The sequence below is a fragment of the Arvicola amphibius genome, chromosome 18, assembly GCF_903992535.2.
Source record: "Arvicola amphibius chromosome 18, mArvAmp1.2, whole genome shotgun sequence".
Lineage (NCBI taxonomy): Eukaryota > Metazoa > Chordata > Mammalia > Rodentia > Cricetidae > Arvicola > Arvicola amphibius.
This window is the reverse complement of record NC_052064.1, coordinates 20,087,033-20,108,890: the sequence shown is the minus strand read 5'-3', so window position 1 is coordinate 20,108,890 and position 21,858 is coordinate 20,087,033. Positions and strand designations below refer to the sequence as shown.

General features: G+C 47.2%; 1 protein-coding gene across 3 annotated transcripts in view; it reads left to right on the top strand.

Annotated features, from left to right (window-relative positions):
* The window catches only part of Mtcl1 (microtubule crosslinking factor 1), a 116,955-nt gene that overhangs the window by 50,486 nt on the left and 44,611 nt on the right, over nt 1-21,858 (top strand). For all 3 annotated transcript variants that reach the window (XM_038315421.1, XM_038315423.1, XM_038315422.1), the window contains exon 4: nt 16,781-16,840. In XM_038315421.1, coding sequence (XP_038171349.1) covers nt 16,781-16,840 — 60 coding nt within the window. The remainder of the gene's footprint in view (nt 1-16,780; nt 16,841-21,858) is intronic.

Sequence of the window (21,858 nt, the reverse complement as noted above, 5' to 3'; positions counted from 1 at the left end):
GAAGAGTGGATGGGCATTAGAAATACGGATTGAGCATTCATAATCCGAAAGCAAAAAAAAAAAAAAAAAAAAAAAAAAAGCACCATAATTCAAGGCTTTTTAAGTGTCACAAATGGAAAATTCCATACCCAAAACTTTATTGTGTTCAAAATTATTTTAAAATACCGTGGAAATTTACCTTCAACAGATGTGTGTAATGTACACATGGATTTTGTATTTAGGTTTTGGTTCTTCAAGATATTTCATTTTATATGTGCTAAAATTCTAATATCTGGTGGTGGTGGTGGGGGGGGAGGCTGAAGTCTGAATACTGCTGATACCAAGCATTTTGGAAAAGGTATTCTAGCTGCCTAGGTCCTGCCATGGGGCAGCACGGACTACCTCAGCATCCTTCCTCTCCCTGCCCGCAGATGTCCAGGAGTCTAGAATGCCACATCCTTCCAGAGTGGTGGACTTTGTTTTCTATTTTTTACATCTTAGTGTTTACAAAGGCAGGTTTAATGTCTCACTCTTGAGGGTGCTGGGTCCGTGAACGATCCCAGTGGTCACTGACACTGGCTTTGTAGTGATGACTGTCTTCTCATAAGAAAGGTCCCATGGAGAGGGTAGAAAGGGAGGGGAGAGGAAGGGAGGGGAGTGGAGAAAAATATATAGCTCAATAAAAACAATAAAAAAAAAAAGAAAGGTCCCATAATGCAGACCGCAGATCAGAAACAAAAGTAGAGGTGACTGGAATCAAGAGGGCTGTGGAGGGGCAGAGAGAGACTGTTTTCTGCCCCTTGACCCTGGGTCAGAAGTCTTGAGGAAGCCAGGCTGCCACAGAGAGGACTTTGAACAGGAAGGAGGTGTTGTCTCTGCCTGACCTGGGTCCCTTTGCAGAAACACATCTGCCGCGTATTTCAGAAGCACAAACACGGAAGAGGCCACTTTCTCTGAGGGATTTTGTTTGCTTAGGAAGTACCTCTTCTGATGGGACCGTCTGATAAAGATTTCTACATCTTGAGATGCAGTAGCATTTTGCGGTGGTAATAAAAGACGCTCCTTGCTTTGAAGAAGATGAATCTTCTTCCTGTAACTGGCTTCCGAACCGTGGATGTGGATAAAGGGTTTTCAAAGCCAGCTTGTTGGCTTTTTATGTGCAGGAGATAAAAGCTGTCCAGCTGCCCTTTGGGGAGAGTTTGTGGCAGTGTCTGGCGAAGCTTCTCATTGGCTCCCCTCTCAGCACTGTGATGGTGGCCAGTGTACCACTGTGAGGTTTTTCCCGCTCACTCAACTGGCATGGCTCACCTCATATTTCCTTGGAAAAATAATCTCTTAAATTTTCCGGTTCTGTAGATAATTTATAGATTGTTCCTTCAAGCCCAGAATTTGGGGGTGATTGAAGACAATGGATTAAACCTTTCAGATCAATCATGCTTCCACGTTGATATTTTGAGTCATATGACTTGTTAAATCTGTAAAGGTGTGGCTTTTGGTGCTGTGAAGGCTTCCTGAAACTTAGGCATATTGAGGTCATTCGGTGTTTGTGCTCAGACAGTACATAATGGCAGTGGCTTTGGAGCAGGGGGTTTGTACATTTTGCTGATACCCATGGAGCCAGACAGCAGGTGTTCAAAGTGGAATTGAGGAGCACAGATTATACCAGCTTTGTAAAAACCCCCTCCCTTTCTCCTTCCAGTTTTTACAGTCTGGGACCAAGGAACAGAAAGGGAAAAGGCGAAAGGGGATGAGGGTTGGGATGTAGGGGGAAAGTAGTGACAGTTTTTTTAGGTTGTGATGATTTATAGAGATTCGCCTCTGAGGCTTAGTGTCCACAATTTAACGCTTGCTCTTCTCAGTTAATGCAGCACTGTCAAAACATCTTTCCTGAGAGGCTCGGTCCAGTCTGTGCTGAGCCCTCAGCAGGTTTCTAGCCGTATGGCACAGTCAGATTAAGGAGGCCTACGAGAGAACTGTGCTGATTGCAGATTAGGCTGGAACACTGGCTCTTTGCGGTTGAGGAGTTGGTTTCCTCACCTTCCCATGCCCAGGACCATATACACTTCAGCCTTTCTCTCCACCATTAGTTCAGGGTGAGAGCACTTCTCCAGAGGGCACTCTGAGACCCCGCCTGTAGGGAAATTGAAGAGGCTCTCATTCTTTATCAGTAGCATGAGAACAGTCTCCGGAGAAGAAAACATTTCAAAAGGCAGAGTACCATAATTTAGAGGCCCTTACTTAAGGGCAAGCTGCCTGCCCGAGCAGGGGACCTTTGGAAAGGCGTGTAATTGGCACACATTTTCAGAGAAAGTGCAATGGTCATGAATGGCTGATTGGGGTGAAAATGGGCTTCCTGTTCCTACCAGAGTCTCAGAAAACATCAGACCTTGGCAGGTGGCTGCTAGAACTCAGAGAAGGTGGGACACAGGAATGACTGACAGGAAGGTCGCGAGCTTATGGAGTCTAGGTCTCTTAAGGGGACTGACAGAGCATGCGGTCTTAGGGCCGTGGGACCTTTAGGGTGGAGCGGGTGTGGTGCTGTGGACCTACGTTTTCTTTCATACTTGAACCCGGGAGTCCTTTCTTCCGTCCTAAAACCCAGATGCACGGAGCATCTCTGGTTGTATAAGGAGTGCATAGCTCCCAGCTCACCCTCTTTGGAGCCTCCACAAAATGACCAGGTCACAGCATCTTATACCCATCATCTCCTCTGGAATCTGGGCAGACCTCAGGTGTTCATGCAGTTCCTGAGTGCTGTGAGCACAGAAGTAGCCATCCATTCAAGGCCTTGGGTTTGTCTTCCCCTAGAGTCCTCAGCAGTGAGAGGCCGTGTGCGGATGTGGGGAGGCTCGCGCTTCCAAGGGACGAGCTCAAAATCTGGCTGTAGGACAGCAAGCTTCTTTCTGTACGTTGACATGAGAGTAATATCTACCTCCTGTATGTCAGGAGACACCTCAACTCCAAAAGAATAAGCGACCAGACACAGAATAGAAGCCACACGTGCTCCAACTTTCCTGCCATTCTGCGTGACAGTCCTTTGGTGTATGTGCTGTGTACTCTGCTCTCCCAACATTCTTGGTTAGTTTAGGGGGTTAGTTAGTGGGGGGCACACATGCTAGAAACTGCTCTAAGAGAAGAAGATGAGACTCAGACCTTTTCCTGATTTAGGTCCCCATTTTCTTACCCCCAATCTTTCCAGCTCCTTCCGTGCCTGCCGTTTTTCTCCCGTATTTCCAGGAGACAGTGTTGTATTTGCAGGTGTGTGTGCGTGTACATATAAAACACCTGTAGAAGACACTGCAGAAGGTATTTTCTTGATTGTAAAACATGTGTTTCCAACAGATCTTAAGATTTAATAACTCTGTGAAGGATCAAAATTTCTCCCACTAGTTTTTTTTAAGTAAATTTTAGAAATCCCTTTTCGTGAGTGAGGGAGAAATTATTTACATAGGAAGGAAGCATCCTATGGTAGTTTATTAGAACAGACAGCCCTGAAGTATCAGTAGAGGAGGTGGAAGAAAATACAAATTATAGAAAGCATATTAACATTTAAAAAAAGCCATTGGAGAAAACTCTTGCCGAGGCTTTGGTGTGTTTAAAAGCTGCCGTCACTACGTTTATAAACAGTGTGGGCCTGCTCCAGCATGGGTTTTACAGATTGAAAACAGAGCTGGCTAATCTTAGCTGTGAAGCCCATAAAAGGAGAGAAAAGGGAACATATAGCTTTGTGCAGGGGGCCAGTGCAGTAAATCATGAGGGTCCATGGTGACACCCCGACTCAGCCGCGGAACCCATATGAGAGTTGTGGGTGTGCCTCTCAAACTCTCAAAGCAGACTAATCTGGGTCTAATTATATTTTCTTAGTATAGTAGATATACATAATGTATAAGTTGGCATTTTTAACTCTGATTAAGCATGTAATTGAGTGGCTTTTCCCTCAATGGCAAGCAGCTATCGCTGCTGTCTCCTGAACGTTTTAACAATCCCCAGCGAAGTGTTCCACACCTCTTAAGCAGTACCACTGGTTACCAGCCGGAACTAACCTGGCTTTCTTCTCTGTCTCGGTGAATTTTTGTATTCTAGGTGTAGTGTCCTAGTGGAATCATGCAGTATTTGTGCCTGTTTCTGTCTCACAGCAGAACTGCTTTCTTCTTTCTGTCTGATAAGTCCAGCATAGGTCTAAACCACACTGTGGCTATCCACCCATGTTTTGACAGACACTTGGGTATGCTTACCATTGGCTGCTGCAGTGTGACTGGAACATTGGTGTGTTATCTGTTTGAGTCCCTGATAATCAGTGTTCTGTAAAGTTTCCTGTGTGTTGTGATTTTTGGGGAGAAGGACACATTGGTGACTAGCAGAATGCGCACATGGCATTGCGTTGCGTGTTCCCCATAGGTAACACGCCCATTTATGTGTCTGCAAGGCCTGCCCAGGATGGAATGTGTACCTCCAAACAGAGAGGTAGCCGTGTTGCAGAGGCATAGGTGACATTCAAAGTAGGTGCAGAGCAGAAGACTCATAGCTGCTCAAGGTCCCGAGAGTTAAGTGACAGTGAGTGCTCAGCCCAGGATCGCATTCATACCTTCCCCACTAAGTCTTAGGGAGTATCATGGAAAAAGGAGGAGAAAGAACGCCAAAAGCTCAGAGAAGGGGAGAAAGGCTACCACGTGCCATCTTCTGGGGATGACACAGCCATTGTAGTCACACACAACAGCAGCTACCCCGGACCTTTACACCCGTCAACAGTCAGTCATGGATAGGGAGCATTGTTTATGGGGTCCTACTCTTCCCTGCTAGACTAGATTCTTGGACAGGGGAGTCTTCACTTGCAAAGCCGTTAGTGAGGCCTTCGGACTCCAGTGGGTAGTCAGAGACGGCCCCGTTTAAACTCAGTGGCTTACAAAACAAAACAAAAAGATAGACTATAGAGAAGAGGGTCGTAGGGAGGAGAGTAGGGCTTGGTGGGCGTGAGAGTGATTGGAACGCAAAGTACACATAAGTGAAATTATCAGTGAGCAGATGTAGGTAATACTGAAAGTAAAGGAGATGGGAGGGAGCAGGGAGATGGTTCGGTGGGCAAGGGTACTTGTAGCACAGTCACGATTCTCAAGGGAGTAAGGTGGAGCGTGATAGATCAGGACACCAGACACCACCTCCTGGCCTCTGCCCATGCACATGGGTACCGACTCCCCTCCCCCTCTGGATACATTAATAATACAAGAGTAGAGGTGCCACTGTGGCCTCCCCAACCCACCATGTTATTAGACAGCTCAGGATTGATTGATGCTTCTAGTGTGGAGGCTTTCTAGAGAGAGTCCAGATGATCAAGTCCTCCCCAGGCTGTGGAGAGAAGGAAGAAAGGACAACGTGTGGTAGCTGGGCGCACACGCGCGGAGGGAACAGAGAGAAGGGTCAGTGCCAACAGAGTGGATGTCCTTGAGGGTGGAGAGTAGGCCTCCAGGGGCCCAAAAGTGACGGAGAATTGAGCGGTAGTGATGGCCATGTAGAAGGAGGCATCACCCATAGGTGACAGAAAGCACAGTGTCTAGGATCTACAGAGACAGCACAAGGAAACAGAGATCGGAAGGCAGCCCTTCAGCCTTCTGCCTGTGTTTCAGCTTCTCCATTCTTTCTCTTCCTTCTCTGTTCTGTTCATTTTTTTTTTTTTTTTTGGAAGTACCTTAGAAAATCCATATGTTCCGCAGCCCGAAGAGCTTTGACTCACAGAAATCCTCCACTCTGGAATTCTAATGCACAGCTCCATTCATTGTCGATTCTATTCTTTAGAACAAAACAGGAGATGCTCGTCCCATGTGAAAGGGCAGCCTTGTGAAAGAGGCTGAGCATCTTGGGTCTGGTTTTCAGTTTTGGAGAAGAAGGAATGGAAACCCGGAAATGATCAGAGGATTGGAAAGAAAGGAATTGGTAAAAATGCCCGAGAGAAAGGCAGGGCCGTGGGAGGGATGCCTTGGGGGCAGAGGCAAGGCAAGCTGTCTGGGGCTGTCCCCTGGGACCACCCCAGCCCAGAATCCCCCCCCCACAAAGCTGATTAATTTAGAAGGTGCCCATCTTCCTGCTCATTTTATTTTAATATGTTGAAGAAGAGCCAAGACTTTGCCGTCCGGTAGTTAGCTCGGACAGGAGGGAGAGAACATTGTTGTAACTTGTATTCTAGTGGTTTGACATCTCCCATAAATCGTGTGTGAAATCGTTGCTCCCATTGGCTCTCTCCTGTACTTAGCAGCATTGTTCAAAGACTGACCTACTTACCTCCCGTGGTGGCGGAAGCGAAGCCTTCCTTATTGTGGGAAAGTTCTACTGTTAAAATCTCTCTGGTGAGTGTGAGCAGGCAATAATAGTAAGACATTTCCCCAACAAGAGATCATGTGAACTGTGGAGGGCCACTCCAGATTGCCCAAAAAGAACATACGGGAACTCACAGGTTGAAATCTGTTCTCCAAGTATACGTTTCTGTGCAGGATGGAGAACACTTTTTTCTGAACATTGCTTTCTCCTAGAGAGGGGAAAGCGAGGGTGACTCATAGTGGCTCTTTTTTCTGTGCTTGTTTATTTATTGATGAACGCTTAAAATTTTAACCAAGAAAAGACATAATTGGTTTTACCCTAAGTCTTGTTTATTGTGGTTGTCATTTATTAAAGCACATGACTGCTCCATCCCTACAGGAACCCTTTCTCTAATGTTGTTATTGTGATTTCTGGCTTGTTTTTGTTTTTGAGAGAGCCTCACTATCCCTGGCTGGTCTAGAACTCCCTGTGTAGACGAGGCTAGCCTCAACCTCACAGAGATACCTCTGCCTCTTCCTTTAGTGTGCTGGGATATTCACCGCCACACTCAGGGCCAGTCATTGCTGTTATTCCCAATCATAAATAAGGAAGTCCCCATCAAAGTGGTATGGAGGTTTGCATGAGAATGGCTCCCATAGGCTCATGTATTTGAATACTTGGTCCCCAGTGATGGAACTGTTTGGGAAGGATTAGGAGGTGTGACCTTGTGAAAGGAGTTGTGGAAGGGTGGGCTCTGAGATTCAAAAGTCCATGCTATTTCTCAGTTCCCTCTGACAAATGGTTATTGTCTCAAGACATGCGCTCTGTGCTGCTGTTCCAGCACCAGGCCTGCCTGCTCGCTTCCCTCCTTCCTGCCACGATGATCAAGGGCTCTAACCCCCCAGGACTGTAAGCTCCGATGGTCTTTTCTATAGGTTGCCTTGATCGTGGCCTCACCACAGAAGTGGCGGAGCTAGTTCTAGATTTGATGTCATTTAGGAGCCCCCAAGTAAAGCTGTGTAGGGAACAGGCATACCTGCCCCCACCCCCCGTGGACACGCACACAGGCACAGCCGCGAAACACCACAGCCCCGCATTTCAACGGAAGTGTACACAGAACTTTGCCTAATGAGGCCACTTCTGTCCCAGTCTGTGTGTGGTTTTCTGCCTTGTGAGTTGGTCCACCTTGCTGCATCCTCAGCAAGACAGCATCTGTGGGAGCTTGCTCGGTACTGCCAGGCTGCAGGAAGGACGCTCTCTGGGCTCTGTTGTGGTGTCATAGCATCTGAGAGTGGCGCCCGGATTCCCCAAGTGGGGGTCTAGCAGATAACGGTGGCTCAAATCATGGCTCTCTCGATTAGCTATTGAGGGGCTGCATTGGAAACGTTTGATCTGGCAACTGACCATGCTTTCATGTTGTGAGATATTCCAAAGAAGGCTGCTCCAGTGCAGTCCTCTCCTGGCCTCATCAAGGCATGTGCAAGACAGCTGAGGGCCAGCTGCTGCAGCCCCGCTATCTGTTCAGTCCCCTGCCCATCCTTAGCCCCCGGGGCAGCTCTTGCTCTTGACGCCCTTCTGCTCCCAGGTTGCCTTTCACTGGGCACAGGTTTGTTCCTAGCTCTTACCAGGTCTGGGCAACGTGTCCCCTGCATCAGAGCTGCACCGTGGCCTCTTGGGGCTTTGTACACATCCTGCCCCTCCCCTGTAGTTCAGTTACTGCCTTTGCGTAATTGAATCACTTGTAATTCTCAGACAACACGGAGGCATGGAGAAGAGAGAAAGCTTCCTGTCCACATAAATCATAAATCCACGGGGCAAGCTCTCCCCACCCCCACCTCCCACACGTCATTTGGGATGCGCCTCAGTAAATGCTAGGAGGCAGGGATCTAGGCAGCCACTGCCTGGAGACAAGAATTGCTGGAGATTTGCCCTTAGAACTGGAATGGCTTTTCTGTACGGTGCCAGCCAGGCCAGTGTTTGAGCAGCATGGTGGATGATTAATGAAACCAGGCTGTGACTCTAGATAACAGGGCTCTAGGCAGATTCAGGTCAGTAAGTCAGATGGACGTTATACTTCACCCAGTAAGGGAGCCTCCAGATAGGAAACGCTGAGCCCAGGAAGGCGATTAGAGACTGGCACTTCCGTTTTCTAGCCCCAAGTGTCCATTAGACCCTGTGGTGCCCTCTGCAAAGATGGCCATTAGGGGCCCCAGGCACACAGAGCTAGCTAATCTTATCTGGAGGTTAATACTGTTTAATTTCCTGTTGATTTCTGTGTGGTGTGAGGCTCACGGCCCCTCAGTCTCACCCAGCCCTGGTAGGTGGGTGGACAAAGGCTTATTAATTAGGATGTTGAATGTTTGGTTAAACTATCCTTAAACCAGCAATCTCTCCTGATTCGAAAGGATGATGTAAATCATGCCTGACTAAAGGGCTTTGACTCAGGTGTTACCAGCTTTGCAGTGTTGCAAACACGGAGTGAATTCAGAAGAAGCTGTCCTCAGGGTTCTGGGTTTTGATCTTTTCTGGGCCAGCTGTGTTTGATGCAGGTACTGCCTTCTCCTCCTGTGCTGGACAGCAGCTCCAGTCAGCTGTGGGCATGAGTGGAAGTCGCTAAGTCACCAGCACCCTCCGTGTGTCGTGCCGTTCACCTGTGCTGTTTGGTAGAGGAAAAGAAGCATTTTTTAAAAGTAAAATATTTTCTACCTACCATGTATTTATCAGGATATAATACCATTGTGCCTCAACATCTATGAATTTTGACTTTTTAATGGAATTTTTAAAAATCTGTAGTCACTCATAATTCTGCTACTTGTTGACAAGTAGCTTTTAGCATTTTAATTTTTCCTTTTTTTTTTTTGGATTTTTGAGACAGGGTTTGTCCCACCTGCCTCTGCCTCCCGAGTGCTGGGATTAAAGGTGTGCGCCACCATTGCACGGAAGCATTTTAATTTTTAAAAGCTTTGTTTTATTATTTTATGTACATGAGTGTTTAGCCTGTCCATCTGCCTGTGCACCACATGTGTGCCTGGTACCACAAAGTTCAGAAGAGGGCATCAGATACCCAGGGGAAGGATGGAGTGACTGATGCTTGTGTGAAGCTATGTGCATGCTGGGAATTGAACCAGGATCCTCTGGAAAAGCAACAAGTGTTCTTAAGTGCGGAGCCAGCTTTCCAGCCCCCCCCCGCCCCCCCCCCCCCCGTGTTGGCATTTTACAAGTGTATTAGCATGAAACATTTTCAAGACAAATGTATCTTTTTTTTTTTTGGCTTTTATTTTACACTGAAAAGAGCAAGATTATATTTAAAAATTTTCATGTCTCTAAATATTTGTAATAATCACTTTAATGGTTCTGCAGCATTAATGCTGACCATTTTCAGCGACCTTAAAAACTTACACACTTAATGTTTTCCTTTTATTTTATCGTGAACGTTGTCTTTGTTTTTCTTTTTCTTCTTTTTTGCTTTTGTGTTTTGAGACAGGGTTTCTCCGTGTAACAGTCCTGGTTTTCCTGGAACTCACTCTGTAAACCAGGCTGGCCTGGCCTTGAACTCACAGAGAACCATCTGCCACTGCCTTCTTAAGTACTGGAATTAAAGGCGTGTGCTACCACCACTCAGCTTATTGTGAACATTTTCAAACATTTGGTAAACCTAACTTTATAGTTAGCACCTTTATTCCCCCCTCTTACCGTGTACATTGAGATTTTGGCACACTTGGTTTATCTCATCTCTTGATTTGCCCTACCTATTCATCTATTCTCTCTCTCTCCCTCTCTCTCTCTGTCTCTGTCTCTCTCTCTCTCTCTCTCGCTCTCGTTTTGGTGCACTTGAAAATAAATTACAGACTTCCCCCTAAATACACATTATTAATTAGAGATGGTTTCCTTTACTGAAATGCACAGGTCTTGGATTATTTTGCTCATTGAATTTTAACAACAAATGTGATGGCTATGAGTCTCACAGTGGACTCGATTATCTGGGATGGTACCTTCGATGGCGAATTGAATATTGACTGTCAAGGTTTCAGAATATCCACTCACTCACGGGACAAGCCCGTGGACTCAGCTGAGAGGGATTACTCAGATTACATAGCCTCTGGCCAGTCCTGTGAGGTTTATCTTGATTAGGCTAAGTGAAGCAGGAAGACCCACCCCAAAGGAAGGAGGTACCGCCACTCATTCCTGCTGGCTTGGTCCTGGACTGCAGAGTCTAGCAAGGCAGAGCTTTTCTCCGCCTCTGTTTCCAGACTGTAAACAGTGTAACCACAGTCACCTTCAGCCACTGGTGACCGTAACTTCTGTACCGCGATGGAGTCAAAATAAACCCATGTGTCCTTAGACTGCTTTTTGTAAAGTTTTTTTTAAATCATGGCAACAAGACACTAATTAAAACAATACCCTAAGTCAAATTAGGACATGGTGATAGATGGCTATAAAACACTACGAGGTGTCATTCACAACCTCATGTACTTTTGTGTTTGGAGACTAAGTGAAAGCAATAGTTTTTCTAGTCACAATGCGTCTGAAGAAATGACCGATGAAGCCTCTCTGGGAAGGGCACATTGTTTTAGTTATATTTGTTTATATAATTTTTCAACTCTGCTTCATTTTTCAATTTGTTCTCCCTTTTATTATGCTGCTATCATGGATGGTGATGCCTCCAGAAGTTTCTTTATTGTACAGGATTGTTTTGGCTATTCTGGGTTTTTTGTTTTTCCGTATGAAGTTGAGTATTGTTTTTTCAGTACTTCAATTTCTTTGAAGAATTGTGTTGGGATTTCGGTGGGGGGTTGCATTGAATCTGTAGATTGCTTTTGGTAGGATTGTCGTTTTTATTATGTTGATCCTCCCTATCCAAGAGCGTGGGAGATCCTTCCATTTTCTGGTATCTTCTTTAGTTTCTTTCTTCAAAGACTTAAAGTTCTTGTCAAACAAGTCTTTCACTTCTTTGGTTAGTGTTACCCCAAGATATTTTATGTGATTTGTGGCTATTGTGAAGGGTGATGTTTCTCTGATTTCTTTCTCAGCTTCTTTATCATTTGTCTATAGGAGGACTACTGATGTTTACAGCTGTGGGAGTTCCCTGCCAAATAATATAGTATTGACTGGGTTATTTCCCTGTGATAAATCAGGGAGGACAGAGGCAGAGGTGGGGACAGAAGAGGCAGATTACTTCTTTTTGTTTGTTTGTTTATTTTTTTTAAAGACTGTGTCTCCTTGTGTTGTCCAGGCTGGTTTAAACCTTGGTCCTCCTTCCTCAACCTTCTGAGTTGTGGGAGTATTAGCGAGCACCACCACAGCCAACTCTTCCCAGAGACAAATTGTGTCCAAAGATAGAGCTCTATCTTCAGGCAATTGGCATGATTTTCCAACTTTTATCACCAGGCAAGGGCTGCTTATCGATTCTCTACTAAAGGAGTCAGCCGGGGCTTGGCTTCTGAAAACCAGATTCTGATTGGCTATTTTGTACCACGCTCGGTGGTGACATTGATTCCCATGTGATTGTGTAAGAGTTGGTGTTCTTACACTTTTAGGGGGATACTTTGCTGTGCGTGAGTCGTCCTTAAGATTTTATAGTGGTCCATGGCTTCTCATTTTTCTTCATGTATAGTTTACTGTTGTTACCTTCAGTTTATTGGATATTATTTGGCAGTACATTTCCAAGCAATCTTCAGTAAATTGGTTTCAAGACACATGTCTATAGGGTGTGAAATGAATCATTCAACCAACTCGTACAGTACAGGGCACCCGTGGGTCCTGATCCTCAAGGTTGCATGTGCCCTGTCCTGCTGTCCTTATCACTGAGTTTCTTGGGGGAAAAGTTGTATTTAATAGGTTGGGTGGGGCTGGAGAGATGGCTCAGTGGTTAAGAGCATTGCCTGCTCTTCCAAAGGTCCTGAGTTCAATTCCCAGCAACCACATGGTGGCTCACAACCATCTGTAATAGGGTCTGGTGCCCTCTTCTGGCCTGCAGGGCTACATGCAGGCAGAATATTGTATACATAATAAATAAATAAAAAAAAATAGGTTGGGTGTACTTACTGGGTGGTCCCTGTCCATCCACGGACATTGTGGCTTTTGACAGGCCATTGTCCTTGCCTGTCCCTTCTCACCTCCTCAAGGTTTGGCCACTGGGAATCGGTTCCTGTTGTTTTACTTTTCATTAGCCCAGTGTGTCTTAATATAATTCTCCTCCATGACTTTGGGGGTATTTTTGCCTGCTGATGACAGTTTTCTGACTGACTTTTCCAAATAAGGATGTGTGCTGTCTGCAGCTCAGTTCTTTCAGAAGCCTCCAGAGTGCCGACAAGTGCATTTTCATAGCTGTGCACGAGGAGCCTCGGCTGCGGGGTGGCTTCGCAGGACAGTTCTTTGTTTTTTTTTTGGCCAGAGGAAGTCAAGACTTTTTTTTGGGAGGGTGGTAAGAAAACATGCCAGTTAGAGGCTCAGAAAATAAAGAAAAATAGCTAAACTCTGGGAGATTAAGAGACTATGTGATCCTTGGAAGGTGCTCTACCAATCAGAGAACCGGGACTAAGAACAGGGTGATGTCCCAAAGGGGGTGTCCCTCATATGAGCATGTCAACATCATCTGACTCTTCAGTTTGTCAGCACTGATCCATCCCCCTTCCTCTCTGTCATTCAGCTCCAGGTGGTAGTGTTAGCTCTGGCTGCTGTAACAAAATGGCCCAGGCTGGGTAGCATACTCCGGAGCTTCTTAAATTCGGGCTCACAACCCCATATCTGGCAGGGCCCTCGCTTGTCATCATGGGGCTTCACTGTTGCCTCATGCTGAACACCTGCTATGTGCACCTTCACAGTGCATATCCTCACGCCTCCTGACACCAGAGGACGCTGCCTCAGACTCCGTGGGTCAGGTTGTGTTGGGAATTTCAGGTTTCTTTTCTTTCTTTCTTTTTTTTTTTCTGGAACAGAAAATCAGCTCTTATACGAGCATAATGGTTTAGTTACAGAAGTAAAAATTTTATGTTTTCTTACCATCGTTCCTCAGCATATTAGTTCACGTCCGCATAACTTAGGATTATATTGTGTTAAAATGTTTTCTTTTTAAAGATTGTTGTCTAAGTTGCTGACTCGGGTTTTATAAAAAAAATTTTTTTTTTGATGCATTTGCCTTGAGATTAGGAGAGAATTTCCAGCCATTTTTTTCTGAAAAGGCTCTAAATATACTTCTGCTTTTTTATTTTTTTACTACACATTCATGCCAAGGGGTGTTCTTAGCCTTGACAATCATGAAATCAAAATATTGATCAACTATGAAAAACGTTGAAGATGTTTTACATCCTGTGCTGCCAACTACTCCGTCAAGATGTTGCTCATTATGAGAAGTAAACAAGCAAGGCACCACATTAGAATGCAGGTTTGCCTTCGTCTTTAGTAGACGGGAAAATTCTGTGTCTAGTGGTATTGTGCTCAGACACATCTCTTTATTGTTTATCACTGCTGAGTGTTTTGTAGTCATACTCCAGATAGCTAGTGCTTGAAGGCGCATGAAAATTTGTCCAGCACAAAGATACCAGGAATAGAAAAAGCCTCCAGAAAGCCCTGACTTAAACAACAGATCTCTCGGTTTTGGAATCCCTGAGTCCAGGGTCATCCAGGGTCAGAGCGTGAGCAGGGCTGAGCCCTACCCAAGGCTCCTTGGCGGCCTGCAGAGGCTGCATCCTCGGAGGCTCATTCTAGAGCACACAGAAGCACTGGTGTCTTTTTCTCTTAGGATGACATCAGTCCCGTTATGGTGGCTCCACCCCAGGACTCACCTGACCCGGTTGTCTTCCAGAGACCTTCTTTCTTCACACCGTCACACGGGATCTTAGGGGCTTCAACATAGGGGCTGGGAGGGGACAAGGATTTAGCCGTGACAGACGTGTAATGGAGGGCTTGGCATGGTGCCCGATTTTAAGTGCCCAATGAAGGGCAGTTGGTAAGATCATCCTTGTCCTTTTGAGAGGACCGAGGAAAGGGGAAATTTTCTGCGTTGCGGCTAAGAGGGGGTTGTATGTCCTGAGCCCCTGGAATTACTGTCTTCCATGTGGTGGTTTGGAAGAGAACTGTCTTCCATTGGTTCATATATTTAAACACTTAATCCTCAGTTGTTGATGCTGTGTGAGGAGGTAATGTCACCTTTGGGATGTGGAGCCTTGCTGGAGGAAGTGCTTTACTGGGGGCCTGCTGTGAAGGTTAATCACCCCACCCATTTCCTGTTCCCCCTCTCTGATTCCTCTGTAAATGGAACCGTAACCAGCCAGGGTCTTGTTGCAACCAGCATGCCTGGCCTTCCCCTCCATTGTGGACTCTAGCCCTCTGGAACTAGAGGCCAAAATATTTTTTTTTTCTCTCCTCAAGACAGGGTTTCTCTGTAGCTTTGTTACCTGCCTTGGAGTTCACTCTGTAGATCAAACCTTGAACTCACAGAGATCCACCTGTCCCTGCCTCCCGACTGCTGGGATTAAGGCATGTGCCACTACCGCCCAGCACAAAATAAGCTCTTTAAGTTGTTTTTGGTGATGCTATTTTGTCACAGCCACAGAGGAATAACTAGTACAGGTGAAGAGGAGGAAAAAGGCGACAGGTTCCAGCCAGGGCACACTGTGTGACGGACAGGCTGGCCACCACCTTCTTTCTACATCTCAGCCCTGGACCGAGAACTAACGGAATCTTTGTTCCTGTAACCCTGGAAGGAGCAGACACTTCTATCTCCTTCTGTGATGGCTCACTTTAATTATCAATTCTACAAAACTCAGAATTACACGAGACAATCCTCAGTGGGGGATTGTCCGCATGGGGTTGGTTGTCCTAATTAAATTAGTTGGACCCTGCCTTTTCTAAAAACTCGAAAGGAAACCAAGCCAGTCCTTAGAGACTGTGCCTCAGCCCCCTTGGCTAGCCTTCATAATATTTTTGTTACTAGTTTTCTTCCTCAGCCTCTTAGAGACTAAGACATAACTAGACACACACGCACACACAGACACACACACACACACACACACACACACACCCACACACCCCTCAAATCTCTACAATAGCTGCAAGGCCTGGTAATCAGGGAGGGAGTTACTTCAACTGGGAGCTGTGCTGTTAATGAAGTCAGCTGCGGCTGCTTCTTCGCCTCCTTGTTTTGAGTTTTGTTTTGGTTTCAAGACACGGTTTCTCTGTGTGGCTCTCGCGGTCCTGGAACTCGCTCTGTAGACTAGGCTGGTCTCAGACACAGAGATCTGCCTGCCTCTGACTCCCTAGAATTAAAGGCGCGCACCACTGTGGCCCACCAGGGGCTAACGGCAAGCCACCTAAGAGGGACATGAGTGACAAACACAGGAGCCTCCTCCGAAGTGACGCTGGGACAGAAGGACAGCGCTCACCTCAAGACAGGCCAGGAGAACCCAGGAGGGCGCCCCACCCCCTGAGCTGAGACAGGAGAACCCAGGAGGGCGCCCCACCCCCTGAGCTGAGACAGGAGAACCCAGGAGGGCGCCCCACCCTCTGAGCTGAGCCCAGGAAGGGAGAGGGCTGTCAGGAGACTCTAATGGTGCCAGGGATGCAAAGGCTGGCCAGCTGGGCTCCGCCCCACACAGTCACTCGTCACAGATTCTCTTCGAAGCAGGGAGAGGTCTCTTGTGATGTCACTAGCTGGGTCCTAATGGGATGAATTCACTGGGGCTCCAAATCCACGCAGTCAACCAACTGCATATTAAAAATATTCGAAAACCAATTGTATGTGTATAGAACGCGTATGTGTGTAGACTGTTTTTCTTATCACCACCGAAACAGTACAGTGTAGAATTGGCTATAGTATTTACATTGTACTAGCCATTATAAATAATCCAGAGATGATTCGAAGTGTGCCAGGAGTTCATAGGTCGTATGCAAAAACTGCGGCATTTTATTTAAGAGACTTGAGCTTCCATGGAGTTTGGTCTCTCCAGGATCCAGGAGATCCCATCCACAGACTGAGCGGTGACCGTATGGAATCTAGGCAGGCGCATGAGCCAAGGCTACTTTGTAATAATAACTAAGAGCTTTATAATATCCTTAAGACGTTGCTTTAATGGTGTCAGGTTAATAATATTGCAACCTAGATTATGTTTTCTCCATAAGAGCCTCTGCTTTTTAATCTGACCATTGAGAACACACGAATTAATTTTGATAGTAGTTAATTGTAATTAGGAAATTAGCCACGTTCAGAACTATTGTGTATCTGTTTCTGAAACTTCCTGTGTTTGTCTTCTTGCCTTCTCTTCACTGTTAATTCATGGAAGCCGCCCTTTGTGCATTAAACAGAGTAATCGAGGACTGCTCCCCAGCGACAGTATTTAGAACATCAACTACCACGGTACTTCAGAGACTCACCAAACACACACACAACCTCATTTAAATGTCACGGAGAGGAGTGTTGTTTTCTCTAGAATCCAAGTAGCTTCACCAGGAGGCACAAGTGCCGGCTGTCATGTACAACCCCTCAGTAACAAAGCGACGCTTGCATCTTTTTCAGAGTTCCCTGAAGAGAAGAGGCAGCCGGGAAATGTACAAAGAGAAGAAAGCTGCCAGCCAGGTAAGCTGAGGTTTTCATCCCAGGGCTCTAACCCGAAGAAGGAAGCCACCCCATTCTGAAAATCCTCTTTGCCTTTAGGACACTAAAAGAAACATCACCTGCCAAGTCATTGGATTTCGCTCAATCTTCTCAGGGTGAACATTTTCTTACCACATACATCCACAGAGCTGTCCTTCTCTCTCTCTCTCTCGCTCTGATAACCTGCAGGCTCGTTAGGAATGAGAACAAACTGGCTTTGTGGGAAACCGTAGTGAGTGTAGTCCAGGGTCTGGCAGCTCTCCTACCTGCCAGAAAGCGGTGTGGTCTTCACAGTCATTCAGTCATTCACAGAGTGTCATAATTCAGCCACTGGGTGGCTGGGTCATTTATATGTCATTATTTTGTGAATGTGTGTGCTTTCAATATGTAGCTGAACAATGCCTCACGTTTACTGGAAAGTAAAGCACTCTAGCAGGAAAAACTGAGGAAGTTCAGTACTCTTTCATATCCAGGGTATGTATTCGCCAAGGCTGTCTGGCTTTTTTGAAGTTGTTGCCCCTGGATTCCTTTTCTCTTTCTAAAATTGCTTTTAGTATTAGTCGTTTGAAGAGAACAAAGGTGTTATTGCTATAGTTTCAGCAGACTCTAAAATAGCAGGCCGTAATTAGAGGGATACAGTGAGTCAGGCTTACTAAGAGACTTCAAGGGCCCGTGTTCACCATCCTGGAAACTCCCCGTTTCTGATTCCCTCAAGTTACATCTCCATTGCTGTGATAGCAACACTATGACCGAGGTGACTTGCGGAAGGAAGAGTTTATTTGGACTCACGGTCCATCCCCATCAAGGTAGTGGGAGCATGGCAGCAGGCAGGCATGCTTGCTGGAGTAGCGAGCCGAGAGCTCACATCTTGAAGCTCAGGCAGGAAGGGGAGAGATCAAACTTGGATGACTGAAGGCCATTACAGCCTGCCCCCCCCTGGGGGTGCACTTCCTCCTACGTCTCACCAAGCAGTCTCACCAATTAGGGACCAAGTGTTCAAATGCTGGAGACTGTGGGGAACATTCGAACTACCACACCCTGGTTCCCGTGTCCCCGAGAACATCAGAGTCACTGGAGGACTCAGCACAAGACTGATTTCTTTCATCCTCCCGCAAGTTCCCCCAAATGCCATTTGAGAATCCATTGATCACAGGAAAATTGAAGGCACCCACTGCTGGGTGTCTCTAGTATCCTGGATTTAAAATATGTCTCTTGCCCAGCAAAGGGTTTTTTCCTCAAAGTGCAGTTGCTGACTGATGAAGCGTTCGGGCATAGCTTGGTAGGCACAGGACCTGTAGATTCACGGGCGTGTGCACAAGCAACCCGTGCTGTGTGGAGTTGCTCCATGCAGCCTGCAGGGTGATTGAGAAAGGAGTTTCTGTTCAGCAGCATGGTGGAATGGAACGCCCTGGGAACTGCAGGTCGGCAACCAAAACCCAAAGGAAGCCGGCACCAAGGCGTAAGGTAGGCACACGGTCAGCTGGCTGCTGGGGTGCGGGCTAGATGGCAGACTTGCAAGCCAGAGAATATATACCAGCAGCGATATATTTTTGTTGCTTGACAAGCCTTTGCAGTCGCTGGTGATGGTGCTGGTCCCCGTGTGTTTCAACCCCATGCCATGCTTGCCCCTTCTGCCCATAGTTGGAATAGTTTCCCTTGGAAAGATGGGTCTGACTTGTCCTTTCATGCTGTGTCTGGAGCTAGCCATGGGCTCCTGAAATTCAAGCTTGTGACCCCCAGTTTAGGAGTCTACCTAGATTCCTCCGCTAGAGTCTTGGCAGAGTTCCGGAGATGTCTCCGGTTACATGCTAATAACATAGCTGCCAGCTGTTTGAGCTGAACCTGTCTCAGGAGTGGGCTGCGCCTCAGAACAGGCTGAGCTCAGCTTCCCTTAGGTAGAGGGACTCCCCCCCCTTCTCTCTCCTGGACCTCACAGAGTAGTGTGGGTCCTGTTTCAGCTGCGGTGACATCTGGGAGGGGAACCCACTCCTTCACATCCTTCCCCCTCCTTCTCTCTCCTGGACCTCACAGAGTAGTATGGGTCCTGCTTCAGCTGCGGTGACATCGGGGAGGGAGACCAACTCCTCACATCTTTCCTTCACTTACCAGGCTTTAATGTTCTCTCTCTCTCTCTCTCCCTCCGCTCCGCTCCCTGCTTTGGTTCTGGTGGCCAGTACTGTAGTGTGCATGGGTGTTGGTAGAGTTGGCAGCATGCTTCATCGTTTGTCAGAGCGCCTGCTGTTCGTATAGTTGCTTTCTTCAAGGATAAGAAGAGCGGACAGTGATGAATCTTCAGGTGGTCCGCAGACTGGACACCCTTCCAGCCCTTTGTGGAATCGCTGCCGTGACTGTCCCTTGGTCTAGGCTTAAGATGGGGATGGTGGTGCTGGGGATGATGTGGAGGAGGAGGATGGAGATTAGTGTGAGGTCCAGGTTTTCTAGAAGGCAGGTGACTGCAGGGGTCAAGGACACTCTGCTTGCATAAGCAGGTGATGGTAGACACATGGTAAGCCTGTCTCAGAGCCTTCGGGGATTCCCCTTCTCCAGTCACTTAGTTCATCTCTGCCCCAGGTGAGATTGCAGAGAGACCCTGATCTAGGCTCCTGTTTCAAGGCAATTGCTTCCAGAGCCAAGCAGGACCCTCCCTGGCCCTTTGATGCCAAGGCCTCAGGTGGTTTACGGCAGATGACCCTGCATCTCAAGGTCTGGCCTCCTTGAGCTGCAGACTGAGGCAGGCAGAGCATGGGAAGGTATCTGTGCTTGAATGGCATTCTCAACAGTAGTCCCCCTGAAGGGTTTGTCTGTGCAGAGGTAGAATCGGGGTCACTTGGGCGGTTCTGGCCAGTGGGCACACTCTGGTTACCCAGTTAAAGATAGACTGAGTGCTTCAAGTTCCTGCATTTAACTCCTAAAGGAATGTGGTAACAAAGTATTTACAGCCTGTCTCCATTGATGAGTGCTGTAGCTTCCCTTAAGCAGAGACCTTTCAGTGTGTTTGGATTTGGTGTGCACCTTCGTCTAGCAGGAAGCTGGGAAACTGGTTTTCATTGTTCTTCTTTAGAATGTTCTGAGAAATCCGGGCTGCTGAAAAATGTATGCCAATCACTGCTGCTCAGCAGACGTTCAAGAGACAGTGAAGGAATGAATGAGGGAAAAGGAGCAGGAGTGCTTTGTCAGGATCGAGTGTGTCCTTACAACTTGCATGAAGACCTGTCTGAGAAAGTTTTGTTCAAACCCACAATCTGTGAACCCATTTTTGCCTAGTGGTTAAAAGAGTAGAGCAGCCGGTCCTGGTGGCACAGGCCTTCAGTCCTAGCAGGCAAGAGGCAGAGGCAGGTGGATCTCTGTGAGTTCGAGTCCAGTCTGGTCTACATAGAGAGTTCTAAGAGATCCAGGGCTACATAGAGAGACTCTGCCTCAGAAAATGAAACAAGAAATCTGTCTCAAAAAACTAAAGAAATATGGCAGGTACTCTTACTTTAGTCTTGGAACCCTCTTTTTAAAAAAAAAATTATTTTATTTATCTAATTTATTTTTTGTCTGCCTAACGAAGACTAAATCCTTGGGGTGGAAGTTCTCAGAGTTCGAAGACTGTGACGTGTATAGATCACTCTCCACAGTGCTCAGAGGTGCTGGAGGCACCAAGGAAGCCGTTTCTGTGCCTTTCTACCAGATGGCTTTGTGCTGCCAAGATGTGGCAGAGCAGCTGCAGTCCTCTGAGCTCAAGAATGTCATTAAAGGCAGTGGTGGCGCACGCCTTTAATCCCAGCATTCGGGAGGCAGAGGCAGGCGGATGTCTGTGATCTAGAGGCCAAGAGCTAGTTCTAGGACAGGCTCTAAAGCTACAGAGAAACCCTGTCTCAAAAAACAAAACAAAACAAAAAAATCAAAAACCAAAAAGAATGTCATTAATCCTTCTGAATGGTGCAACAGGGCAATCAGTCACAAACGGTGGGAGCACTGCAGGCAGTCAGGCATGGGGGAAGCATTGCAGCTAGTCAGGCATGGGGGAGCACAGCAGCCAATCAGGCATGGGGGGAGCACTGCAGCCAGTCAGGCATGGGGGAGCACAGCAGCCAATCAGGCATGGGGGGAGCACAGCAGCCAGTCAGGCATGGGGGGAGCACTGCAGGCAGTCAGGCATGGGGGAACACTGCAGGCAGTCAGGCATGGGGGGAGCACAGCAGCCAGTCAGGCATAGGGGGAGCACAGCAGCCAGTCAGGCATGGGGGGAGCACAGCAGCCAGTCAGGCATGGTGGGAGTACTGCAGCCAGTCAGCCATAGGGGAGCACAGCAGTCAGTTAGGCATGGGGCAGCACTGGATGCAGCCAGTCACTCATGGAAGACCGACTTGTTCCATCACATGGGTGACAGCCTGGGCAGCAGCGTCTCAGAGCTGCTGTTAGAATTTCCTCCACGTGATGAGGGAGCCCTTGCAGACATCACCCCTGCCCCCGTTGATCTATGAGGTCAATCAAACAGGGCTGCTTTGTGAACTTCACTGTTCTATTTACTGAACACAAAGAATAAGAGTTTCTTAAGGCCAAGATAGTACAGATTGCTTCAAGGCCTGAGGACCCAGGCTGAAAAGGCAGTTGACTTTCTTAACCTCTGCCAGGCAAGGGCCACGAGCACCTGCCTTGGAGCCCTCTGAATTCTGTGGTACTCTGCTGAGAACCACTTCCCATTTTTGCAAACCCTTAGCTTCTTTCTTTGGTCTCTGTGTTTAATTTCCTGTAGTTACAGCAGCTAGAATAGAGGACAGAAGAAAGGGCCCTGAAGTGGTTCTTGTTCACTTGTGGGTGTTGTTCTCACGTAGGACCTTAGCTGGCAATGCTCTGTGATGCCCGCTGTCTCCCTGTTCTGACCTCGTGTCACTCTGGGGGACTTGAGGAAGGAGACATGCAAGGGGGAGATGACTTACCCCAGTTCATGCACCTCGGTTAGTCCGTGGAGAAGCTCCGCTCCAGCTTAACACTTGTCCAACCTCCCTGTCCTG